Here is a 20,833-nt window from a genome sequence, read left to right on the forward strand (position 1 = left end):
TAGAACGAACATTGGAGAAAACCTGATCAAATGATTAGATGTTCACCAGAAAATATTCCATGAAGCCCCTGGAACACTTCCTGGTGCGTCAAGAACAACGCACCTATCTGAAATTCACTTTCTGGTAGAACTTACTAGTGACCGGTCAGGAAGTTTTCAAGGGATATCAAGGAATATTTTCTGAAAGATATCTAATCATTTGATCGGGTTTTCTCTAATCATTCGATTTAATTGAAATATTCAAAGAAATGGAATATTTTTTTTTTAATTTGGTAGTAAGTTCTACCAGAAATTAAATTTCAGTTGGATATGTTGATCGTGACGGATCAGGAAGTATTCCAGGATATCAAGGAATATTTTACGAATGAATTTGCCCATTTGATTAGGTCTTTTCAACTCCGCACATCTTAATTTGTGCCCAGTGATTTAGCTGTGTCAAGCGCTATTTCGAACGTGCCGAAGTAGGTCAAAGTATGCCAATCAAGGCGTCAATATCCAATGAGTTTGGCACCTCTGTATACATAATAAATTTTGAAAGAAGATCTACGGTCATGTAATTGATGCGTTGAGTACCCAGTGTGAACTTAGAGCTCTCCCTGCAAGAAGATTGCTCGTAATTTCTGGATATGCTGGATTGGAATCCGGATGTTGATTTTGATAGTGGTTTAGGTTTAATATTTTAATATAGGGGAATGGATGTAATGTCGGCCTAAATGCCCTTAATTTCGGGCCCATTCATAAATTCTATAGCGACCAAAAATATCCATTAGAACCGTCCCAATGACGCGTTCATCTAGATAAAATTGATAAATAGCAGATTTTTAACGATGGGCCCAATCTTAGATCCATAGTTCAATATTAGAGCCATTAACCCTATTTAAGGGGAAGTTTAGCGCTAAAAAAAAATTAGCACGTTTTTATTTTTCTAAAAATATTGGCAACAATTATTCAAGAAAATCAGTTTTTTCTATAGATTCTTGAGAAAAACTACATGTATTTTTTTTCTTTGATTATAACGGAATTTAAAGGAAATAAACCAACCCACTCAAACCCTTCATTTCATAGCGAATAAAAAAACATAATGTAGTACTGGAATTTATACTATAATGGGGTACGTTAGTCGATTTGCTTGGGACCAATAGGCTAGTTATGTTGTGAGCCAATTTAAAATCGTTAGATTCGTATTGATTGTTGGTATAACTTTGGTGGCGTGAGGCCCGAATATAAATTATTCTGGACGAAACCACAAGTCGCTGGTGTTTTCGCTCCGAATCAGCTGAGACGGGACTTGACAAGCGGGTAGCGATTTCGAGCCAATTTTGTGTCAAATCCGAGCCGGTTGCTGATTGGTCGATTTGACAGTAGTAATCGTGGAATAAAAAGGACAGAGGGATCACATCAGTCCGCATCGTGCTCTCTTGCCGTGCGGATCTATTTGCTTTTTGCTTATGGAAGTGTTACTACTACCTAAAGCTACAACAAATTTAAACAGCACTTTTCAGTGCTCAACCTGTAAAATTTCTACCTTGTTCAACTCTTATTCCTCTTCGATCCTTGTTTGGACCCTACCCGAGGTAATCCTTCTTGGATATCGATTTGGAAAATTCCTCTTCGATCCTTCAGATTCTTATAGTAATCTGCTTGGAAGTCGATTTGGATAAAAAATTTACTGCCGCCATGGCACCTAAACGCAAAAGAAAGGGGCAAACTCTTGACCCCCCTTCTGAAGAAATTAATTTGAGTAATCAATTTGATTTGCTCACGGATGATGAGAATGATCCATCATCCAAGAAAAATTCTAGTAAACTTTCCCGGCTTAATGCCAAGAAGGAAAAGATTCCCCCTATTGTGATAACCACTACCGATTTCCATGCTCTTCGCATGGAACTTTTGAATTTCGTGAAAGTTAAGTTTTCACTACAAATTGGACGTCGGGGTGAATGCCGTGTATTGGCTGAAACCTTGGACGGATTTAAATGTCTTCTCAAGTATCTTACTGAGAAGAAGCACAAATTTTTTACTTACGACACCAAAACTGAACGTGTGTTCAAGGTTGTCATGAAAGGACTGCCCAGTGGTGAATCCCTGGATCAGATCAAAGATGAACTGGCAAAATTACTTGGAGTTGTGCCACTCCAAGTAATCAAAATGAAAATGAAATCCCGTCCTGGCGATTCGCGCAACGGGATTTCTAATGATTTTTATTTAGTTCACTTCAAGTCTAGTGAACTAAACAACCTTAAGGCCTTAGAAAAAGCTAGCCTTATGCTCCATGTCCGAGTGAAGTGGGAACACTTCAGGAAGACTGGAGGAAATTTCCAAAACCTCACCCAGTGCCGTAAGTGCCAGGGATGGGGTCACGGAACTAAAAATTGCTACATGCCAGCTAAATGCATGAATTGTGGTGATTCCTCTCACGCAAAGGACGACTGTCCTGTGAAGGAAGATCCTAAGAAATTTAAATGTTCAAATTGTGGTGAAAACCACAAATCCAATTTTTGGGAATGTAAGACTCGCAAAGCGATCCTACAATCTCGTTCTAACCGACAGGTAGGAAACGCTCCACGTTTCCGACCAGGTACAAATTCCTCTGCTGTTAACAACGGTCAGCGAGGAACAAATTCTACATTCGTACCCGTAGGTACAAATATCACCCCTGCTTCAAATGTTTCATCTGTACCTACTCCCCTCGCTGCTAACAATGTTCAGCGAGTTAATGGAGCTACCTATGCTGCTATTGCAGCGGGTAGAAATCAAAATACTAACCAACGTTCTAACGGAAATTTTGACAATTTTGACTTAGGAAGCATTACTGCCCCTAAAATGGAATTTTTACAGAATTCATTAATTGACATGATTTCTGATATGCTTAAATCTAACTCCATGTTTGATGCTATTCAAACTGGAGTAAAATTTGCTAATAATATTGTCATGACTTTAAAATTCAGTAATGGATTTTAAAGCATTAAACATTTTAAATTGGAATGCTCGATCTCTTAAAGATAATGAAGACGAGCTATTTAATTTTTTGAGAGTTCATAATGTGCATATTGCCGTTATAACTGAAACGTTCCTTAAACCTGACCATAAGGTTAAGAAGGACGCAAATTACTTGATTTATAGAAATGATCGTCTTGATGGACCTTGTGGTGGCGTTGCCATCATTATTCATAGACGAATCAAACATAAAATTCTTTCTTCATTTGAAACCAAAGTTTTTGAAACTTTGGGAGTTTCTGTTGAAACAAAATTTGGACAACTTACGTTTATTGCTGCCTATTTGCCATTCCAATGCGTAGGCCAGCAAAAGAATTTTCTCAAGGGTGACCTCCAGAAACTTACCCGTCATAGGTCTAAATTCTTCATTATTGGTGATTTTAATGCAAAACACCGCTCATGGAATAATGCTCAAAGCAATTCCAATGGTAATATTCTGTTTGATGATTGTTCTACAGGTTATTACACTATTCAATATCCAAACAGCCCAACATGCTTTTCTTCTGCAAGAAATCCCTCAACTATTGATTTGGTCTTAACTGATTCATGTCATCTTTGTAGCCAATTGGTTACCCATGCTGACTTCGGTTCTGATCACCTTCCAGTAACTTTTGAAATATCCCAAGAAATAATTTCCAATCCCAACAGCTTTACTTTCAATTACCATAGGGCTGATTGGGAGCAATATCGAACATTTATGGAATATAACTTCGATCCAAACATTCCTTTGCAAACCAAAGATGAAATTAATTATGCTCTTGAATCTCTGACTACTTCTATAGTTGAAGCAAGAGCTGCCTCAGTACCAAAATGCGAGGTTAAATTCGATTCAATTATAATAGACGATGATCTTCAGCTCTTGATCCGTCTTAAAAATGTCCGTAGGAGACAATTTCAAAGAACACGCGATCCTGCCATGAAAGTTATCTGGCGGGATTTGCAAAAACAAATTAAAAAGCGATTCTCTGCCCTGAGGAACAAAACTTTTGAAAGTAATGTTTCTAAATTAGACCCGAGTTCCAAACCCTTTTGGAAACTCACAAAAATTTTGAAAAAACCTCAAAAGCCAATTCCAGCGCTTAAAGAAGGTGGTAAAATTTTGATCACAAATTTGGAAAAAGCTCAGAAACTTGCTAAGCAATTCGAGAGTTCCCATAATTTCAGTTTGGGTCTTACTAGTCCTATTGAGAATCAGGTTGCTCGGGATTTTCGGAATATTTTCTCTCGGGAAAATATTTTTGATGATTCCTGGGGGACTGATTTGGACGAAGTAAGGTCTATAACTAAAAAAAATCAAAATATGAAAGCTCCAGGTGATGATGGAATTTTCTATATCCTCATCAAAAAACTCCCAGAGAGTACCTTGTCTTTCCTGGTAAAATTATTTAACAGATGTTTCCATTTGGCATACTTTCCTGATAAATGGAAAAATGCAAAAGTTGTTCCAATTTTAAAGCCGGATAAAAATCCAGCTGAAGCTTCTAGCTACCGTCCAATAAGTTTGCTTTCTTCAATAAGTAAACTTTTTGAAAAAATAATTTTGAATAGAATGATGCTTCACATCAATACGAACTAAACGGCGCCGGTGGTGTAGTGGTAAGCGTGATTACCTCTCACCCCAGCAGGCCTGGGTTCAATCCCAGTCGGCGCCGCCGGGATGTTCTGAGGCATAACATCTCTGATCACGCCTCCCTTCGGAAGGGGAGTAAAGCCGTTGGTCCCCGGTTCATGAGTTGATGGGTCGATAGGTAGGGTCCAGGTGTGGGAGCTGCCTTCCTGGCACGTCGGTAGCATTGGTGCTCAGCACGGAAAACAAGATCGACGGAAAAAACAAACCAAAGGAAAAAAAAAAAAAAAAAATCAATACGAACTCAATTTTTGCAGATGAGCAGTTTGGATTTCGCCATGGGCATTCAACTACTCATCAACTCTTGAGAGTTACCAATTTAATTCGTTCAAACAAATCTGAAGGCCACTCAACTGGAGTTGCTCTTCTAGACATAGAAAAAGCATTCGACAGTGTTTGGCATGAAGGTTTGATTGCTAAATTGAAAAAGTTTAATTTTCCACTTTACATTATGAAATTAGTTCAAAATTATTTAACTGACAGAACTCTGCAGGTAAATTATCAAAATTCCAAATCTAATCGACTACCTGTTAGAGCAGGAGTTCCTCAGGGTAGCATTCTTGGGCCTATATTGTATAACATTTTCACTTCGGACCTCCCTGATTTGCCGCAGGGTTGCCACAAATCTTTGTTCGCTGATGACACAGGCATTTCCGCTAAAGGAAGAAGTCTTCGTGTTATTTGCAGCAGACTTCAGAAAAGTTTAGATATTTTCTCTTCTTATTTACAAAAATGGAAGATTTCTCCCAACGCTTCCAAAACTCAACTTATAATATTTCCACATAAGCCCAGGGCTTCCTTTTTGAAACCTAGTAGTAGTCACATAGTCACTATGAACGGAGTTCCAATTTCCTGGTCAAACCAAGTGAAATATCTTGGATTAATACTTGACCATAAATTAACTTTTAAAGATCACATTGAGGGCATTCAAGCCAAATGTAACAAATATATAAAATGTTTGTATCCTCTTATTAACAGGAAATCCAAACTTTGCCTGACGAATAAACTTCTAATATTTAAACAAGTTTTTAGACCGGCCATGCTTTACGCTGTGCCAATATGGTCTAGTTGTTGCACTACCAGGAAAAAAGCACTTCAAAGGATTCAGAACAAAATTCTGAAGATGATTTTGAAGTTGCCTCCCTGGTACAGTACTACCGAAGTACATAGAATTTCGAATGTTGAGACTTTAGCACAAATGTCCAACAAAATAATTAATAATTTCCGGCAAAAATCGTTACAATCCTCAATTGCAACGATTAATTCCCTTTATACTTAGATAAGATTTAGTTTTAGTTATTTAGTTTTAAGCTATCAATTGTTATACTGACATGCAGGTTTAAAAAACCTGTTTAAAATACTGAATTGCCAAGACAGGAACAATGTAAAAACACTTAGATATATATCATAACAATTAAGGCTGGTAAGTTACTGTAGTAACTGGAGCACCTAGGTTAAAAATGAAATGTAATTTATTTTGAATTTGAAACAAATAAAGAGTTAAAAAAAAAAAAAAAAAAAAAAAAACAGAGGGATCACATCAATCCAGCCCAGTGGCAGGCGCATAGGCGATATGTTATACCGTGACAGCCGGCCCAGCACAGCAAAATAAATTATTTGAGCCCGGGACATGCTGCCTATTGTCAAACGCTGCTGTTGGTATAGACCTTGTCACTGGTCTGCATCAATCCGACTGGCAGTGATGCCGAAATCAATGTTGACGTCAATGGCGTTGTTAATTGTTTATATTTGCGAAAGGAAGGTTGGAAGATAGGGTCGAAGGCGTGCTTTAAGTTATGGATATTCTTGTTTGTTTATGGTTGCGGTTTAAAGCGATGGATATTTTTGTTTGTTTATGGTTGCGTTTATTGGGTTAAGCAAAACATATGTACAAGGTGCTAAACTGCGATAGAAACTCCGAATCAAATTAAAATTAATAGAAAAATCATTCTGCAATTCTGGCATCATTGGTCAACTCCGCCATGTACTAATTGGCGTTGACGGCACCGTCGAAAAATTAGCTCTTTCAGCAAATATAGACATTTTCTTATGGGACTTTTCGGTGGAGTGAAAGGATAGTACAAAGTCCGCCATGTTTCACGCACAGTCTGACGTTTGCTTATGGATTTTATCATAGGAGTAAAGAGATACAGAGTCGCCGTCACCGCCAATTTTCGACGGGCATTCATCAAAAACATTAAGAAGAGTCCCGTCCCGGCGAATCAGATGAGATGCACTGACTGTTGTTAGTTTTCAATAGGTCATGGTGCTGAAAATACTTACAGTATTTTTTTTAAATGTAGCATGGCACGAGCCACGGGTTTTACAGTGGAGTGAACAAAGTAGTCCATCTTAGCAACGATTGGCAATTTATATTTTTTCGTTCTTATACGCTCTCAATATCACGCCTGATATTGGAACAAAATATCATGATAGACATTGATTTTACCAGCTCCTTTGATATTGCGAGATTATTCACAACGTGCAAAAATCAAGCTAAGAGTTGACTCGACACAAAAATGATTCCGTTGCACATTGTTTTCTTAGGAAGAGAAAGTATAGTTTGCTATCTCTGTTTACTGTTCACCTAATAACAGAGTTTAGAAGGTGGGAGCCCTAAAAGGGAACCCTCCCTAAAATCATAGTTTTAGTTTTATCAGAGTAGTTTCTGTCGTAGTTGCTGTCATGACTGTCGCCCGGTTGTTGTTGTCGTTGGCGTTATCCATAAAGCTAGGTTTAGACAGGGCAAGTCAGTTGAATTCAAATGACTTGAACGCGAATTGCACGTGTAAACCATGCAACTCTAATGACTTGATCAACTCACTTGAAATGAAAAAAGTTGAACCAGGCTCAACTTTTCAAGCAAATTGAATTCAACTGAGTTGATCACACTAGTTTACAAAACAAGATAAAAAGTGTGAACTTTAGTGGTTGACGAACGTTTCTAATGCAAAATCCTACGCTGAATTCAATGCCGTGGTCAGAAAAAAATTAAAGTAGAGCCATTTTTGAGATATACAAAAATTTTGATTTTTTTAATTTTGGACAAAAGTACGATTACTAAAATGTCAATATCTTTGGAACTAGTGCACCAATTTTAAATCTTTTTTTATGAAAGTGAAGCTCGTTCACTAGAATATTATGTCTTAATTAAAAATTTAATTTTGAAGTCATTTAAAAATTTACAGCATTTTTTTTTTTTCCTCCGAATTTTCCATAAAAATCTTGTTTTAATCAACATTTTTAATGGGATAAAAAGATTCAAAAAATCATTCCATAATTTATTCTTAAAGTCCATTAAAAACTGGAGAAAATGAGCCTTTAATGGATGAAATCGGTTGAAAATTGTCGAAGTTATGAAATTTTTGTAAAATCATGGAAATTGAATGTTCCAAGATTGGCCGTTGTCCCGCTCCTAGGTTCATGCACCACTTCCAGTAAGCCTTTCTGCGGACGTGTACGCATACGGTGAATTTCACTAACACTACCAGCTGTCACGCAAAATTAAATGGGATATTTTCAACAATATAATTTACGCTAGTGTTTGTGAGACCGCTCGGCGAGAACCTAACGCAACCAACTCAATTTGACAGCTTTCTTTCTTTAACATACATCTTAACGATGTATACGACAAAACGTGAATTCAAGTGTAAAAATGATCCTCAAAAGTTTTGTTACGCGTGTGGCAACTAAATATTTACAAAATCGGTCAATTTCACTGCTTCGTTGCAAACTGCATACAGGCTTTATTTTAAAATTGATCCTGGAGACTTTGACGAACCGTGGATTCCAAAAGTATTATGTAGTTCGTGCAAAACGTGCTTGGCTAGGTGGATGTCAGGCGCAAGGTAAATTGATTTTTTGAATAACTTTCATATAAACAATTTATGTACAGCATGGTAGTGCTTTGTTCTTTCCTGATCGACATTATCTTACTTCATCTATTTTTGATAAGTGTTAATGCCTTACTTACTAACTCACTTATTTGTTATCTGTCAGTCGCTATTTGTCCTTTGACATGCCCACCATATGGCGTCGACCGTTTTGTCATGCAACGGATTGTTATTTCTGATTGACAAAAGTTAAGCAACAAGGACGTCACAAAACAGTTGAGTATCCACAAGGCTTCTATGACAAAACCTGTTCCACATTCAAGTTCGGTCCCGTATCCTGTTTATCCAAAGCGGAAACGAGCGCCCTCTGTTGAATCGACCGTTACAAAAAGTGAGGAGGAATTCAAGGAGGAATGCGAGGAAGACTTCGAGGTGGAATTGGAAAGAAACCCAAAACTGTTTACACAATCCGAATTTAATGATTTGGTGCGAGATTTCGACTTATCGAAGGAGAAACCCGAATTGCTGGCATCACGCTTGAAAGAACACAACATGCTGAGCAAGGAGGTCAAAATTTCTTGTCACAGGAATCGTCACAAGAAATTTGACAAATATTATTCTATAAAGGACAAGGCATGTTTTTGCCATGACGTAAACGGCTTGTTTGAAGAGTTTGGTGAGCCATATGATCCAGCTGAATGGCGTTTATTCATCGATAGCAGCAAGTTGAGCTTGAAAGCCGTTTTACTGCATCAAGGGAATGAGAAACCTTCTATTCCATTAGCTCATGCCGTTAATATGAAGGAAACGTATGAATCAATGGCTCTATTGCTCAATTTGATAAATTACAATCAACACAATTGGAAAATTTGTTCCGATCTTAAAGTGGTTGCCATGTTGACTGGATTGCAACAGGGATACACAAAATATATGTGTTTTTTTTTGTGTAAATGGGACAGTCGAGCTCGTAAGGAACACTACGTCCGAAAAGATTGGCCAAAACGGAATAATTTCACAATTGGTAAAGACAACGTTAAAAATGATCCTCTTGTGGTAAAAGAACGCATAATACTTCCACCACTACATATAAAACTTGGGCTATTCAAAAATTTCGTCAAAGCGTTGCAAAAAGAAGGGCCGTCATTCCAGTACTTGAAATCCGTATTTCCAAATTTATCTGACGCAAAGATAAAGGAAGGTGTATTTGTTGGCCCACAGATCAAAAAACTGCTCAATGATTCCGCATTCAATACAGTTTTGACACCAGATGAGGAAGAAGCGTGGAAATCGTTCCAGCGTGTTGTCACAACCTTTTTAGGAAATTTCAGAAGCCCAGATTATGAGGAAGCCGTCGATGAATTGCTCAAAAATTATGAGAAAATAGGTATAAATCAAAAATATTGTGTTTGTTACATATAATTAATTTCAAATCCTTTTATTTCACTGAACACAGGTGTGAATATGTCTTTGAAGATACATTTCCTACATTCTCACATGGATTTTTTCCCGGAAAATCTTGGTGACGAGAGTGATGAGCACGGCGAACGTTTTCACCAACAAATGAAGATGATGGAACGTCGTTACCAAGGGTTTTGGGATGAAGCAATGATGGGTGACTATTGTTGGTTTCTGATTCGAGAAACAAGTTCAAAACATCGAAGACAAAGTCATTCGATTCTCAATCATTTTTAATAAAACCTAAATAAATTTCTTTTGTATCAACTCGGTTTTAAATCCTGATATGCCTTAATCAAATTGATATGTAGAGAAAAGAATGGACCTTAAGAATAAATTATGGAATGATTTTTTGAATCTTTTTATCCCATTAAAAATGTTGATTAAAACAAGAGTTTTATGGAAAATTCGCAGGAAAAATTAAAAAAAATGCTGTAAATTTTAAAATGACTTCAAAATTAAATTTTTAATTAAGACATAATATTCTAGTAAACGATAGCAAATTTATTTAGCTTCATTTTCATAAAAAAATATTTAAAATTGGTGCACTAGTTCCAAAGATATTGACATTTTAGTAATCGTACTTTTGTCCAAAATTAAAAAAATCAAAATTTTTGTATATCTCAAAAATGGCTCTACTTTAATTTTTTCTGACCACGGCATTGAATTCAGCATAGGATTTTGCATTGGAAATGATCATCACCTTACCGAGTTCAAAAATGCTGTAAACTAGTGTCATTTGACTTGCCTAGTCTAAACACAGCTTAAGAGAAAGAGAATGTGGGTCAAGTTTTGTCGGTCGTTCATGTTCGTTGTCAGGTGAGAAGCTAAGGTTGGTCTTTGTGGGGTTGTGCAGAATCTGATCGGGTTCAATATACAAGTGTTAGATGCTTTCCAGTTGGCAGAGTCATATGATGTGCTCTACCGTGTGCAGGACATGGCAGATGTCGCACATGCTGCGGAAAGGGCCGTTCGCAGTAAAGTTATGGGAAATGTTGGTGTGCCCCGTTCTTAGGCGAACATCACGATCTGGATACGGTGCTTGATCATTCGGAATCCCTTGAGCGAAGCCAATCGGCTGACCAGGATTCCTAGATCACCTTTGAAACCCAGTGTTTCAAATCCTTGGCTGAGACTTCCTGGATGTACTCTTCCGGAAGCCGCCAGGTGATCAGCCATTCCCACAGATGTGTACCACTGTTTCCAGGGATCCAAATAAAAGCGGTGTTGTTGGGTGCGTATTTCTGATTACCCTGGATCCAGGGATGCTTGGAAATGTCCGATGCGAGGGCCTCCACTACACTGGCTGAATCCGTGAAAACCGCGATTGGTCTGCTGGATGGTGTAGTGGCAGCGATGAAAGCAGCGACAGCCTCTGCCGAAAAGACTGGTCCGGTAGCCGGTGGCATACAGACATTTGAGAGTCTGTAATTCCTAAACCGACACGCCCACGAGCTGCGGAACCGTCGGAATATCGGATTGTATGACCGTTGTATACGGTTCGTTGAAGTTCTGCTACCGATTTCACTAGTGCGGGGGAGTTGGATACTGCCCCAAACTTCTAGATTCAATTTTTTTTTTTTATATTTTCCCAACACTGATCACAAGTCAGTCGTCGGATGGCTAATAGACAAAGTGGTCATTAGGTCGAATGTATATTGAGATTTAACATGTTCACTCCGAGCTATAAGTAGCTTTCGGGAACAGGAAATCAAATGATTTATTTGATAATTTTTCCATTTTTCAAAAACTCGTTCGATATTTTCTTAAATTTTATTACGTGAATATTAAAAAAAAAATAAAAAATGTTCCGCTCATTTACCAAGATTTTTTAACTTCTTTGATAAATGCTGGGGATTTTCATTTTCATTTAATATTTTTATTATATAATATTGTTTCTTTTGCAATTGTGTGTTCTTTCTAGTTCTACTATTTCCGTTACTGTTGTTTTGTCATCTACCATTTATCTTTTCAATTTAAAACTTCGCAAATGCTTTAATAACGATTGTATTGCACTCTGCCAACGGTAATAAAAATCGAAATTCGATGACATTCCCAATATCGAAAGGCTATAAATGAATTGAAATTGAAAACTAAATGTTAGATCTAAGGCGTGGATGGTTAAGTGTCATATACCAATCGACTCCCCTCAACGAGATTTGAAAATGTATGTGTGCGAATTCGTTTATTATCGGGGTTGGAACCAGTTCCAACCCAGTGCGAAACCGAACTTTTTGTCAGTGCGAACCTCAACCTGAGCTGGGTTTTAAAAACAAACGATCAAACTGACGTTTGTCTGAAAACAAGCAGACCCAATCTTGATACCCGATCCAGGTTGGAACTGAATAATAAACGAATTCGCTATAACTAACTCGGAGATGGCTGAATCATACTGAGTGTGGTGTGAAGCTCACAGAAGCAAATTAAAAATTCGCATCACGTTCGTTGCATGCTGTAAGTTTTTACAGAAGGACTAAGAGCGTCTTTCGGTTTCATAAGGGGGTTGCACTACTTCGTCATATGCAGCCCTTTTCCAACATACTCGTTGAAAACAATACAGTCAAACAGCTACACCCAACATGTACACACCAAATTATTTTCTCACGAGTTAAATTACGACTGGCGTAAAACGAAGTATACAGGGATGTACGTACAAAGACCGATTTGATGCCCTGACCTCATCGCTGCTATTCAAACAAAAACGCGCTCGCCCCCTGACTACAATACTGAATACTCACGTTGAAATGCAAACAGCAGAAAATTCCGTACCGACTTTGAATAACAAATAAACTCAATATTTACTATTTACAGTCCCCTGGAAGAAGCCACGTTCACCATCAACGGAAAGTCATATTCTGGTAAGCATTACAAGTCGAAATATCAACTAACCTCTCCGAGTAAACGAGGTCTAAACTTTCATAATACCGCATCGATTGCGTGTCTGCTAGTTAATTAGTACTCTAATCAGTGAGTCATTGCAAGTGAATAGATGAAGTACCCTTAGCACCCTTAGCGTTACAATTTGCTTTGTAACATTATACATGAACGTCTTCTCACTAGCCGACGCAAAAACGGTACCGATTGACACCTCCCTCAATACCTTCATTCGCAACCATGCGCACCTCAGTGGCACCAAGTTCATGTGCCTGGAGGGTGGCTGCGGAGCATGTGTCGTCAACGTGAACGGTGTCCATCCGGTCACCAAGGAGAAGGCTTCGTGGGCTGTCAACTCGGTGAGCTAACATCACTACGTCAATTCCAACTAGATTTGTAATACAGCAATGCATTATAGTGCCTCTTCCCGGTCTTCGCCTGCCATGGGTTGGACATCCTGACTATCGAGGGTATCGGTGGGAAAAAGGATGGCTACCATCCTGCGCAGCAGCGTTTGGCACATTTCAACGGAACCCAGTGTGGGTACTGCTCGCCGGGAATGGTGATGAACATGTACAGCTTGCTCGAGTCCAAGAAAGGTCAAGTTTCAATGCAGGAAATTGAGAATTCCTTCGGTGGAAACATCTGTCGTTGTACCGGCTATCGACCGATTCTGGACGCCTTCAAGTCACTGGCGGTTGATGCGGACGAGAAGCTGGTCAAGGCTTGCCAGGACATTGAAGACCTGCCGAAGGTTTGTCCGAAGACGGGGACGGAATGTGCCGGCAAGTGTTCCTCGGGTGGACAGAAACTGCTGCCGAGACAGCCGGTTCGTATGGTATTCGAAAATGGAAGCGAGTGGCACAAGGTGAACAATATGAATGAAGTTTTTGCCATTTTCGAACAAATTGGTGAAAAGCCGTACATGCTTGTCGCTGGAAACACTGCTCATGGTATGTAATTCTGAACTGGATTGCGATTGACGATTTAATCAAACTCAATTTCAGGAGTTTACCGTCGCAGTGAACATCTTCAGGTTTTCATTGACGTCAACTCGGTTGATGAACTGCATGCTCATTCGCTGGGAAACGAGTTGGTCGTCGGGGGAAATGTGTCGCTTACGGAATTCATGGATATTTTAACGGATGCAGCTAATAAGAATGACAAGTTTGGGTACTGCAAGGAGCTGGTGAAGCACATTGATCTGATTGCAAACGTCCCGGTGCGTAATTCAGGAACGATTGCCGGAAATCTCAGTATAAAAAACCAGCACCACGAGTTTCCTTCCGATACCTATCTAATTTTGGAAGCAGTTTGCGCTATGCTGACAATTGGTAGGAAATTGGGCATTGAATTTCTACAAATATTCGTTTATTGAAATAAGTTAATAAATTCCAGTCGAATCCGGCGGCAAAACGACCACTGTCAGCCCATTGAATTTCGTCCAGATGGACATGAAGAAGAAAGTGATCAAAAATGTGATTCTTCCGGCACTGGATCCAGCGGTTCACTTCTTCCGATCGTTCAAGATCATGCCACGGGCCCAAAATGCTCACGCATACGTCAACGGGGCATTCCTGGTAAAGACAAAGGCTGGCAACGACAGCTTGGAGTTGGCTCGGATCTGTTTCGGTGGAATCAATCCCAATGTAATCCTGCTTTTTCTTCAAAACCCTTAAGCACATCTAATGTCGTTCATTCGATTTCAGTTCACCCATGCTACGAACACCGAAAAAATGTTGGTAGGAAAGAATCTGTTCAACAACGACACCGTACAGTCTGCGATCGGTTCCCTGGCAGCCGAGCTGGATCCGGACTGGGTCCTTCCGGATGCCTCTATGGAATACCGGAAGAATCTCGCCATTTCCCTGTTTTACAAGTTCATCCTTGCCGTAGTCCCAGAAGGCCAATATAGCATGAAGCCGCAGTACAAATCCGGTGGAACCGTTATGGAGCGACCTCTTTCATCCGGCAAACAAACTTTCGATACCATCGAGAAAAATTGGCCGCTCACGAAGAACGTCCCCAAGATTGAAGCTCTGAATCAGACGGCTGGAGAAGCAAAGTACGCCAATGATCTAGCGCCGCAACCGGGAGAGCTGTACGCTGCGTTTGTACTGGCTACGCAAGCTCACTCCCGGATCGCCAAGATGGATGCTTCCGATGCGTTGGTAAGTTCTGCACTGAAGTTTTTAACGCAAAATTTAATCATCTTTCCTTTGCAGAAAATGCCCGGTGTAGTAGCTTTCTATTCGGCAAAAGACATCCCCGGTACCAACAATTTCATGCCGGCTGGACTGGGAAACGAAGACGTCGAGGAGATCTTCTGCAGCGGAGAAGTTCAATTCCATAGTCAACCGGCTGGTATCGTAGTTGCTGAAACGTTCAACCAAGCCCAAAAGGCGGCCAAAGCCGTGATCATAACCTATGAAAAGACCAGCAACCGTCCACTCTATCCTACTTTGAAATCGGTGATGGATGTCGATGCTCGAGATCGCTTCTACGACATGTCGTTTGACAATAAAGGCAAAGGATACAGAGTAGCTCAAGCAGCCACGGCTACGAAGACAGTAAAGGGACGTTTCGAGATTGCCGGTCAGTACCACTTCACAATGGAAACGCAAACCTGCGTTTGCGTCCCCATAGAGGACGGTATGGATGTGTATTCTTCCACCCAGTGGATGGACCTGACACAAGTCGCGATCGCAGAATCCATAAAAGTCCCCCTAAATAGCCTCAACATGTACGTTCGCCGTTTGGGTGGAGCGTACGGTGCCAAGATTTCCCGTGGGACACAAATAGCCTGCGCCTGCGCTCTGGCCGCTCACCTTCTGCAAAGAACTGTACGGTTTGTCCTGACCATTGAAACCAATATGTCGGCGATTGGTAAACGGTACGGTTGCATCAGCGATTACGACGTAGACGTCGAGACGAACGGTAAGATAACGAAAATGAACAACACCTACGTGCAGGATTACGGTGCTTCGTTGAACGAATCGGCACAGAGCGCAACTACTGAGTTCTTCAAAAATTGCTACGATGCGAAGACGTGGAAGATCGTTGGAAAAGCAGTGAAGACCGATGCACCAAGCAACACCTGGTGTCGAGCCCCAGGAACAACTGAAGGCGTTGCCATGATCGAGAACATCATGGAACATATTGCTTACGAGACCGGGAAAGATCCCCTGGAAGTTCGTTTGGCAAACATGACGGCTGACAATAAGATGAAAACGCTGATGCCACAGTTCCGAAGTGATGTAAAGTATGACGATCGTAAGCGAGCTATCGACGAGTTCAACGCTAGTAATCGCTGGAAGAAGCGAGGAATTGCCATCGTACCGATGCAGTATTGGTTGGACTACTTCGGACAGCTGAACGCGATTGTGTCGATCTATGCCGGTGATGGCACGGTGTCGGTTACTCATGGTGGCATCGAGATGGGGCAGGGTATGAACACAAAAGTAGCCCAAGTGACAGCGTACACCTTGGGAATTCCATTGGAGAAGGTCAGCGTTAAACCGTCCACTAGTTTGACGTCACCGAATGCTATCGTTACGGGCGGTAGCATGACGAGCGAAGCTGTTTGCTACGTAAGTTCTTGAATAGTTAATTTAGAGCAAATAATTGTAGATCTTCTGTATGTCTAGGCCGTCAAGAAAGCATGTGACATGTTACTGCAGCGAATGAAACCCGTCCGGGATGAAAACCCAGGTGCTCCATGGGAGATGATCGCCAAGCTGTCCTATGTGAAAAATATCGACCTATGTGCGGAAGCTCAGTACAAGGCGGAAGATCTCAAAGGCTACTACATCTGGGGTCTGAGCTGTGCCGAGGTAGAAGTGGACATTCTTACCGGAAACTTACAAGTGTCACGAGTGGACATTTTAGAAGACACGGGTGAAAGCATGAGCCCTGGAATCGACGTGGGACAAATTGAAGGTGCATTCGTGATGGGTATTGGTTACTATCTGACCGAGGCCTTGGTCTACGATAGCGAATCCGGTGCGCTCTTAACGAACCGCACATGGACTTACAAACCACCCGGTGCCAAGGATATTCCGATTGATTTTCGTGTCAACTTCCTGCACAACAGTGCCAACCCGGCTGGAGTTTTGCGATCGAAGGCCACCGGGGAACCGGCCCTGAATATGACCATTGTGGTGCTCTTTGCATTGCGATATGCTCTCCGATCTGCCAGGGCGGATGCCGGTCTACCGGGCAGTTGGATTGCGCTGGGAACGCCAACTACTCCTGATCAGGTGTATTTGCTCGCTGGAAACAATATGGGACAGTACATGTTGAACTGAGCGCCAACTGGGGTTTTGGTTTTTTCTAGAGTTAGGATATTCGATTGGTGCTGGTATTTTAGACCGTTAAGTGTAGTTATTCTCGATTACTTTTTCGACGGGACCGTATAGCTTTTGAAAACAAGGCATTTAATCGTTGATTTAGCGTAACTGGTAGCTCGCCCACGCAAACTAACACCACTATCAGGTAGGGGAAAATTTCCCCTATCTGATGATAGAGTTAGTATGCGGGGGTGAGCTACCAGTTACGCCAAATCGGCGATCAACTGCATTGTGTACAAAAACTGATACGTCCCTTCGAAAAAGTAATCGAGAATTGATCATACTGAATAAATATAAGATCAAGGTGTGATATGCCGTTGCATTTTTGAACTCCTGAAAGAATCCTCTGATATTTACGCACCAGGCACCACCAGTTAAATCATCATGTACATCTTGTAAAATTGTTTTCTACCACAGAGCAACCGCAAATTCGATCAATTCAACGAAGTTTTGCGATGACACATAGAGTGAATGCAAGCTATCACGACGAAGTCGCTTCCCTTCGTAATATTGTTGGTGCTTTAGAAGAAATTTTTCAAGCATTTCAATCGTAACTATTCAAATCGACGTATCTGATTTTGTAAACAATCACTTCAATCGACGATTCGTGGCAACTGGTAGCTCACTCACAGAAACTAACAAACCCAGCTAGAAGGAGGAAGATTCCCCTACCTGATGATGGTGTTTGTTTGCGTGGGTGAGTTAGCAGTTAAGACAAACCGTCGATTGAAGTGATTGTTTACAAAAGCAGATGCGTCGATTTGAATAGTTACGCTAGATTTACTATCAAAATGGAGCAAGCGCTGGAAAGGCGAGATGCTATTGGAGAATCTTTCATTTCTGCTGCAGATGAAACTGTTCGAGCTGATGAGACTGATTTCTCTGAACGATTTGCAGCACAAGTTCGTGTGCACGATGACATGGACCATTGTTAGTTTAAGATCGCTTTTTATCGTGTGATTTGTAATCCTCTGGTTTTATTATCAGAGTAATAAAAACAAAAAGTTTGGTTTACTTTTTTATAACATTTTCAATATCAAATTTTGCCGCAAAATCACGTCGCTTCTCAGAGTTGTCATCGAAACCAAGTGTTAAATCATTTTCAGGATCAACGGTTGGGTCGAAACGTCCAGCTTGAATGTAGCTACATGTCTTGAACAAGCTATGCAATGGATATCTAGAGAATTGCTCCATAACTTCTACTACAACAATCTTCATGTCACGATGCGAACATTCTAAGTAATGTCTTTTCAGATGCTAATTAACGAGCTCCAACACAATCTCGATGGGATTATAGAATGGACAATACGCTGGTAGGAAAATAGGAACAATTCCTTAGGATTGTAGCGGTACTCTGGTTAGAGATTGGATTAATGTAGCATGAAGCATGAAGCACTACTGAATCAAAGATTTCATTCGAAGTGACACCAGTTCACTAGTTTTCATCTGGTGAACTCATATCGATATCCTTTCCGATTAGGTGTAGTGACCGTTAAATATTTCGCTAGGCTAGTACGGTACTGTGCGTGATAGCAGTGTAACAAGAGGTAAATATTGAAGCTAGATGCCTTGCAACAATGCGCTCACCCAAGGCTTTTATTCATTAGCCTTATCCCGCCTCCTCCCCCGCTCGGCACACCGCGCCTCCTGGTATTGCCACTATCCTGACCACACGCTTCAGCATTGAAGGTCCCAACTTTCGGCTGGAGTTGGAAGGGAGCTGCACCGTTTATATCGCGGTCCAGAAGAGCGACTTTCCCACCCAACGGAAAACCGTCGCACTAACTCCTTTTGGTGAATTCATAGAAGAAAATTTCACCAAATGGCGAGAAAAGGGCTATTCTTGCTTGAATGCCGGAATCTGGCCGGCACGACGACAAAGGCGAACTTGTGAACTACGGCGAAATTGTGGTTTCAATCACTGGGCGGACTGGCGCGAACCGAGATAGTTTTCGGACGAGAGTGCAGAAACTGGTCTGTGTTGCTTTGTAGTTCTTAGGTACCTGATTTATTTGTCGTGTTCAGTGTGAGGTGGAGGGTAATCCATTTGGGATGTATATAGATGTAGAAGTGTAGAAGCGGTGTTCTGGGTGGTGGGTATTTTTAAGTTAATTTATAATTCATTTTGTATGTATAATTTGCTCGTAATTTAGTGCTTTAATGTTAGTACTATAAGTTCTGGGCCGCAACATCACCGGGCCCCGTTGAAGCGTAGCATTCAAGAAGAGTTGGTGGTGACGGTTTCACAATCGTGTGCCTTCGTTGGATCCTGATCTTCGATGGGAAGGACGCATAGTTCAGATGTTGCACGGCGTCGAATACCTAGTTGCGTGCGCACATCCACTACGCGCACGATGTTGTCACTTCCGAGATAGATGGCCACAACTCTGCCAAGGGGCCATTGCATCGAAGGGACGTTATCTTTCTTCACCAAGACCATGGTCCCGACGTGAAACTCGGTTGGGGACTTCCTCCACTTAGTTGGCCGTTGGTGGAGAAGCCCGATGTATTCCGTGGACCAACGCTTCCAGAAATTTTGGACGGAGCGTTGTGTGGCCTGGAAATGGTTGAGACGATTGGTTGGCACCTGAGAAAGGTCTGCCTCTGGCAAATGAAAGGGGGACTCTCCTAGCAAGAAATGACCAGGTGTCACAGAGATCCTGCGGGTCGTTGGAAAGAGGCATCAATGGTCAGGAGTTCAGTATACATTCAGCTTGGGAAACAACTGTGCGCATATCGTCGTAGTGGTGTGGAACTGCTCCGATGATCTTCCAGAAATCCCGCTTGAAGGCCTTTACTGCAGTCTCCCATAGGCCACCGAAATGCGGCGCACGTGGTGGAATAAACTGGAACTCGATGCCCTTCTCCAACCATCGGTGGTCCATGCAGTGCTGTTGAGTTGATCAACCAAAGCTTGTCGCATCTCCATAACTTCTCGACGCGCTCCGACGAACGTAGTGCTGTTGTCGCAGTGTATTGTACGAACACGCCCGACACGACTCGCGAAGCGCCTCAACGAATTGACGCACGACTCCGTCGACAACCCGGCGATGATGTCGAGGACTACGGCTTTTACGGCGAAACTGACGTACACTGCGACCCAGATTTTTACCGACGCGCCTCTACCTGCCAATGGTCGAACGAAAAACGGCCCACAGTAATCCAGCCCCGTATGCTCGAATACTTTCGCTGCAGTGACACGGCTTGATGGTAGTGGAGCCATGAACTGGTTGCTTGCGGGGGGATGAAAACGAAAACAAGTCACGCAATCGTGGACTGTCCTTCGAGCTAGATCTCTTCTGCGTATTGGCCAGAAGCGCTGACGGATTGTTGCCAGGAGCTGTGTGGGTCCTGCATGCAGTGTTTGATGGTGAACGGAGTTGGCGATCAATCTTGAAAGGTGGTGGTCGGCCGGTAGTATGATTGGGAGGCGGCTGTCGAAGGATCCAGGTGAGTTTGATAGCCGTCCATTCAATCGGAGAAGACCGGTGTCATCGATCCACACATCAAGGTCTTTTAATGGTGATTTGAAGTCAGCCTTTCGCAGGGCCATCCGTTCTTGATTATTGTGCCGCAGGTGGCGCAGTTCCTGCTGGAAACATGCAGTTTGCGTAACGCGGATGAGTGACTTCAAAGTACTGTCGTATTCGACCGGAGTGATTGGTCCAACTATACGAGGCATCCTCGGCAATTGGCAG

At 41.5% G+C, this 20,833-nt stretch overlaps 1 protein-coding gene across 1 annotated transcript in view; it reads left to right on the forward strand.

Annotated features, from left to right (window-relative positions):
• LOC135702267 (uncharacterized) overlaps positions 1 to 17,962 on the forward strand; it is a 29,098-nt gene extending 11,136 nt beyond the window's left edge. The window contains exons 2-9 of the mRNA XM_065223330.1: positions 12,724 to 12,770; positions 12,973 to 13,145; positions 13,205 to 13,739; positions 13,794 to 14,120; positions 14,185 to 14,435; positions 14,496 to 14,957; positions 15,012 to 16,376; positions 16,434 to 17,962. Coding sequence (XP_065079402.1) covers positions 12,724 to 12,770; positions 12,973 to 13,145; positions 13,205 to 13,739; positions 13,794 to 14,120; positions 14,185 to 14,435; positions 14,496 to 14,957; positions 15,012 to 16,376; positions 16,434 to 17,093 — 3,820 coding nt within the window. The 3' untranslated portion in view covers positions 17,094 to 17,962. The remainder of the gene's footprint in view (positions 1 to 12,723; positions 12,771 to 12,972; positions 13,146 to 13,204; positions 13,740 to 13,793; positions 14,121 to 14,184; positions 14,436 to 14,495; positions 14,958 to 15,011; positions 16,377 to 16,433) is intronic.
• The last annotated feature ends 2,871 nt before the right edge of the window (positions 17,963 to 20,833 follow it).

Source organism: Ochlerotatus camptorhynchus, unplaced genomic scaffold, assembly GCF_037179485.1.
Source record: "Ochlerotatus camptorhynchus isolate MF236.1 unplaced genomic scaffold, CSIRO-AGI_Acam_v1.1 ptg000002l, whole genome shotgun sequence".
Lineage (NCBI taxonomy): Eukaryota > Metazoa > Arthropoda > Insecta > Diptera > Culicidae > Ochlerotatus > Ochlerotatus camptorhynchus.